Source organism: Etheostoma spectabile, chromosome 7, assembly GCF_008692095.1.
Source record: "Etheostoma spectabile isolate EspeVRDwgs_2016 chromosome 7, UIUC_Espe_1.0, whole genome shotgun sequence".
Classification (NCBI taxonomy): domain Eukaryota; kingdom Metazoa; phylum Chordata; class Actinopteri; order Perciformes; family Percidae; genus Etheostoma; species Etheostoma spectabile.
The window spans coordinates 13,101,628-13,108,135 of NC_045739.1; the positions used below are offsets into that span (position 1 = coordinate 13,101,628).

At 39.1% G+C, this 6,508-nt stretch overlaps 2 protein-coding genes across 2 annotated transcripts in view; one reads left to right on the top strand and one right to left on the bottom strand.

Annotated features, from left to right (window-relative positions):
• dffa (DNA fragmentation factor, alpha polypeptide) overlaps nt 1-2,656 on the top strand; it is a 7,442-nt gene extending 4,786 nt beyond the window's left edge. The window contains exon 6 of the mRNA XM_032521211.1: nt 954-2,656. Within this exon, the coding sequence (XP_032377102.1) occupies nt 954-1,163 (210 nt within the window). The 3' untranslated portion in view covers nt 1,164-2,656. The remainder of the gene's footprint in view (nt 1-953) is intronic.
• Nucleotides 2,657-3,340: 684 nt separating this feature from the next.
• Nucleotides 3,341-6,508, bottom strand: part of masp2 (MBL associated serine protease 2) — a 6,378-nt gene continuing 3,210 nt past the window's right edge. Inside the window, exons 5-6 of the mRNA XM_032521212.1 lie at nt 5,743-5,939; nt 3,341-5,549 (exon numbers count right to left, since the gene is read on the bottom strand). Coding sequence (XP_032377103.1) covers nt 5,388-5,549; nt 5,743-5,939 — 359 coding nt within the window. The 3' untranslated portion in view covers nt 3,341-5,387. The remainder of the gene's footprint in view (nt 5,550-5,742; nt 5,940-6,508) is intronic.

The window sequence follows — 6,508 nt, forward strand, 5'->3', positions numbered from 1 at the left end:
GATGGAATTGAGCCATCGTTAAGGTTATCACTTTAAGCTGTGCTTTTCCTACTATGACAGGTCAAAATGTCTGCCGTCAAAAAAGTCTACAAAGGTGCCCCGAGCAGTTCGGTTCAGTCATCAGTGTCTTGTTCAAGGGTACCTCTGCAGTTCCCAGGAGGTGAACTGGCACCTCTCCCGCTACCAGTCCACATTCCGTATTTGGGCCGCCCGGGGACTTGAACCAACAACCCTCCGGTTTCTAGGCCAGTAGAATACAGTAGAATTTGGTTTATCGTAGATGATAACAGATATAATAGCAGAGCAACACGGTAAGCAAAAACTATTTTGTATTTAATTCAACAGTATAATTAAGAATGAAGCAAACTCTGGCTGGTGGGAGCGGAGTGGGACTTGTGAAAGTGAAAATGGCACGTCATTGGTGGAAGTCTGTTTTTTTTTTTCAATAGGCTGCTGGATAAAAGGGGTGAGAGTTCTGTTAAAAAGGGCTTTCTGGCAGAAATTCCTGAAGAATAACTTCTTCCATGTGCGATCTGCATGTAATGCAGCAGCTGTAAAAATGATGTAGCAATTGAAATCTGCAAGGCCTCATACACAACCCATACTTTTATCAGTGTCTCTGCTATATAATTCAAAACGGTATTTACCTCAGCTAAAATGCAAGTATAAGCTTATGTCCCTCATTTACATACACAAGTAGAATAAAATATAAAAAAACACCTTTTAATCTAATTCAGTCCAATACACCGACACTGCTATGTACAGCCTCAACTCTGACAGTGACAACAAAAATTGAACATTATAAGCTTCACAAAAGATAGGATTTATTACAGGGATGTCTGATTGGATTGGATTAGTTTGTTTATGTGTATCTAAAAATGATAAACCAGTACGACGTCTCGCATGCTCACATTTCCAGCGTTTGAAATTAAGCCTCTTCCATGTGTCTTTAGATGGTAGTGACCAGAGGGATGGAAGCTATGGAGAAGGTGCTGGGCTGGGACAGAAAGAGGACGTCTGCGCTGCTGCAGGCCTGTGAAGCCGAGCTGAGCAGGCGTCTCCAGCAGGTTCAGGCTGTGCAGTCCATCAGAAGCCACACACAGCTGGACAGGGAGCAGCACACGGAGGAGGGTGTAGAAACGCCAGCCCAAGGCAGCAACTAGACCAAGGCTTCACCTGAGCAGAGACTGATAAGAATTTACAATACCAGCCTCAGGGTTTGAAGAAATGGGATTTACCCTATGTTACTGATAATATCCATAATGCTGCAATCCAAGAATGGTTATGATGTTGATGTTTGCTTCATTTTGTAAAACTTGCAAACCATTTGAACGCTTTTTCATCTTCATCAAGTCATTTGCACAAGTCATGTTTATCAAAGACATGCTGGTGTTAACCACTGGCATCAGCTTTATATTGGCTCCTTTTTTGCCATGCTGTGAAAATACTCACAGATAAACATATCCATGTAAACTTTTAAGCAAAACATTTTGAGAAATATGCTTTCTTGCTGAGAGTTGGTATGAGAAGATTGATACCATTCTCATGTGCCATCACCCAGGTTTTTTAGCTTAGTTTAGTTTAGCTTAGCATAAAGACTGGAAATGGGGAAACGGCTTGCCTGGCTCCATCCTAAGCTCATCAACTACACCTACCTGTGGACCTAAATGTGGTATTTTCCTTTCCATTTTGTACCACAGTTTATGTGCACTTTAGTGTGAAATGTCATTAACTGACGAGTGACCATTTAGAAAAGCTCTACCTGGAACAATGAATGGAAGGAATATCTATATATGATGAGTGCAGGAACTCTCTACCAAAGGCACAAAACCAAAGGAATTTGTACAGCTCTGGGTTAGTACAGACAAAAACTGCAGGCAGGTTTATACTGAAAGAGAAAATTGTTTCTGAGATTTATAGGAATCGACCAAATATATTTATAAAAGCTAAATTTGAATGTGGTAATTAGACTAATTTTTAATTCTAATAATAAAGAGTCCAACAATATAAAATTTCTATCACTCCATACAGGGAAGCTTCACTGAACACATGGTGGGTGAGAATGACATGAAGTTTCATCTTTGAGTTGAATAGAACCAATATTTCTGGATGAGAGCACCTTTAAGATCATCTATTACAGTGTATACTATTATTGAAGTTATGTATCAGTCTAGTGGCTGCGTAATGTAAGATGGTGTGTATATTGGGTCCAGGTCTGTGTGACTCATAGGCCATATATAAGATAGCCTTTGTCATGCCTGTCATCTCATCATCGGTCTCTTGAACAATAAACACATACGTATGATGGTGGATGAAAGTCTTTTTGTGTTGTGGTGAGATTGAAATGTCATGACCGGCTTGTACTTTAATATTAAATACAGGGGTAAGTAGAGAATTTATCAAGGTCTCCTATTTAGTCAGTATTATGTCTACGTCACACGGTTTTACCAAAATTAAGCTGTCACTCTGCTGTTTTATAACCCTGTTAGAATTATCGTGTCAGTTCCCCAACACATTCACACTTTGAATTTAACTTTAACATGCAGGACAAACATTACAAAGGAAGTTGTATATGAATGTGCATTATGTCATTTAGCTCGGCTTTTATAAAAATGTTGAAAGGTGTTCTCTAAAATAAACCAGCCCTCAAACTTTTGACCGTGCTGTTTTCCTTTATAAATGAATATTAAATGTATGTAGAATTACGCACTGATAAATCTCACTGACCGATACAATTCTGTATTCTTGAGACTCAACTTCCTTTAAGACTTCAAAGTTGACCATTGAGTAGTGAGACAGAACTTTGGGCTCAAAGCTAGGGCCTATTTTTATGTGAAAATGAAATTGATATACCGATTAATGAATGCGTTTCCATATTCAATCCATAAAATTATTGACAATAACAAAAACAGTAACATTTTTGACAGTGAACCTCCTTGATATCTCTCCCAAATTAGTTGCCTTAGACCAGGGGTCTTCAACAGGGGGTCCGCGACCCCTAGGGGGTCCGCGGAGGTACTGCATGGGGGTCGCGAAAGTTTTGGTTGATTAGACTTTTTTTATATTCCCCCCCACCCCCTTGCAATTTTTTCCACTAATTGAAATGTCTTTAAATACACATTAACATGAATTCAACACACTGTAGTAAACAGATAAATGGAGGCAGAAGATGTCTTTCAGTCATCAATGCACACATGGCACTATAGGACCAGTTTGATATAACACAATTTTATACAATATATATAATTAGGGGGTCCCCGCTCCATCTCGCCATCAGTTTGGGGGTCCTTGGCCTGGAAAACGTTTAAGTTTCTACACAAGGTGAAACTTAACAGGTCAGGTTGTATTAACAGACTGGTAAGTTGATGCAGTAGACAAATCAAGTTTATATCAGTAGTCATTACTAAAATCATTCGTTAACATAATTTACTTTTGTTGAAAATGAAAAATCTGAAACATCACAGCTTATCAGAACTATAGAAAGTAAAACAAATTTATGAACGTGTTATTCCTTTATATTGGAATAGTTTTAAGAACAACCTATTCAATCCATTGAATCCATTAAGACAAACAGGCTGACATTGTACAGACTGTAATTTCCAAAGCCCACTGCATGGATCTGGCTGGTTATGCTTTAGCCCACTGCTCAGACCCGATCAGTCCCCACCCGCGTCTAGGTCATGCTGCAATAATAAATGCATACAAACATGAACAGTAAATCAACCATACAAAACTAAAACCCAGATAACATAAATGCATACCAAAAACAGTAACAAAACTTTCTTAAAACACACTTTAACAAGGATAGAAACCGTTCTAACAAATTTCTTTTCCCAGAAGTCTTTACATCGCTTCAGCGCAAAACAGTTCAAATGACCCCGCCCCTCCCATACAGAAACGTCTCTCCGCTTTCAGTGCACTACATACTATTACAAACAACCAATGTGATTTAGTAATGAATATGGTTTTTAACAAAACAGGAAAGAATAAGTAGTGACCCCTGAAAAGTTAACTTAAGTCGACTACTAGGTTGTCAACAAAACAGTGATGGGCATGTTAGTTACAAGCCTACTGGCTGCATGCTGCTGCTGGATATTTTCCAACTGTGGGTTAATGGGTTTCATGGTGTGCGTATTTCCTGTGGAAATGGCTCTGACCAGGCTGAATGAACAGTTGGAATCAAGGTGTATGGGAGCAATCAGTTGCACATGTATCACACTGTCTTGGTGGATTTGATTATGAGTAAACAGTGCTCAAGTAACAACTGCAAGTTTGCTCTGTCAGTACCCAGTTTCCCTGAGGACTCCCTGGCCATTTCATGCTAAAAAAACCAAACCTTATCCCATGTGTTCAGATGACTTTCAGAGAACACATCTCCACCTAAGGCCTTGTTATTCGGTTGGGCTGCAAATGTCAAGGTGATGTATGGGTCAGTACATACTTTGCCTTGCCAAGTTGTGGTGGCCTTCAAAGTACAAAGTACGTTGCTGCATAACAGTTCAATTAAAGTTAGCATAATGAGGTTTAAAAAAAAACACTACAGTAGCAGAAACATAAATCATCACAAGTGCGTTTCTTTCTCACATTCAGGCATGCAGTTTTGCCCCACTTGTGGTCCACAGATGCAAAAGTGTCAAATAAGAGGCTATTTCATGGGACTTAAGAACCCTATAATGACTGTTTTGATAGAGCGGTAGAGCTGCATAATGCATGAAGGTTAAACAACTAAGATGCACCGCTTTCTCAGACCCAATGACTGACTTCCAGAATACTGCATGGAATGATTTGTTATTTCTGAAAGAGCATTAAAATCTGTTTTTGTCTTTAGCTGAAAAAGAGCAGAAGGGTTTGCATTCAGTTACATTACTACTAAGAGTGAGGAATACTCACTCTTGTTTAATATTCTTGTCTGATCACATATGGCTTCAGGTTGTATGTTATGGATTTTTTAACAGCATTTTAATGAACTTTTTTATCTAAAGTATACACATATGTATATACAGTATATTCATAAGTCAAAGTGTCTTTTAATTCTTCCTTAATTTGCACATCAGGTAACAAAACAACGAAATGCCCCATGCAAAAGTGGTCAAAAGAGGATTGTGCTATTGAGATTATGGCATCATCTCACCAAAAAAAAAAACATTAAACAATGACAATTAGATTACAAATTAGATGCTATCAATGAAATTGCTTGACATTTTTGTGGCACCATTGTCAAAATGTCATATAAAGTATCATAAGGATAAGGCTTCTGCTAGCATCATGCACAAACACAACATCCAAGCTTCATTACAAACATTATGGTTGTGTTATATTGCCATAAAGTCACTGTGCCAAATTTTCAGATAGCGTAAAAACACATAAATTGTTTATGCCAATAAACATCAGGATTCAGCCTTGACACTGGTATACTTGATCTTCCATCCCTTGTTTTTCCCACTAGTGTCAGATCTGAATGCAACATGTACTTGGTAACTTCCTGTGTCAATACGACCCGGTGGCATTGATCCACAGAAGGGTCCATACTCTTGTCCAGCTGTTGAAATCTTATACAAGGGGAACATCAAATAAGAAGATTCATTAAATGCTTGACTGATTTATGTCTGGCCAAACTTAATTATGCAGGAAACGGCGTAGTATATCACCCAAAGAGGACAAGTCGGTAACAGACTGCCTCCTCAGGCATGAGGAGGAATACATTGCTTATTCATCGTCATGTTCTAAAATCACATGACTTACCTTCAACACGTCGTACGGACAAGGGACATCCGAGTGCCCCTCTACGTCAAAGGGTTCCAGGAAGTCCAAAATGATTCTGTAGCCCTCTGGCAGATGGATGGTGTGGTCACATTGACTCATTGAAGGGTAGGGGCCCGGGTAGCCCGGACTGGTCAGAACCCCTGAGAGTGAGGTCAACACTTGGCTGTGGCATGGCACTGTGGGAAAGACTCATTAAAATCCCACTTAAACAGTTTGAGGCGTGTTTTAAATTAGATTCTGTTCGGTCAAGTAACTAAGTACAAATACTTTGTTACCTTACTTAAGTACAAATTTTGGGTGTTCTCTACATTACTGGAGTAATTATTTTGTAGCAGACTTTTTTACTTCTACTTCTTACATTTTCATGCAATTATCTGTACTTTCTACTCCTTACATTTAAAAAATAGCCTCGTTGCTTCTATTTCAGTTGGGCTTGTTTTCATTCCGGCTTGTCATCATTAAAAAAAAACACAAAAAACCCAAACCATTTCAGTATAAATTGTGCCATCCGGAAAAAGGGAATTTGATTGTGGTTGAAAGAGAAGTATAAACTATACCATTCTGACACTCTATTGGTTTGTACACGATCCATTGCACCTGCACATTACAAAAAACACGTCACACTCCAGCAAGGAAATAGCAGACGTACGTAGCCTAGTACGAAGATGTCCGAGGCAGACTCAAGAGAACTTGAGCAAAATGTCCCAATCAAGCACGAGCGAGGAGGTTGGTAGCCAGGAAGACC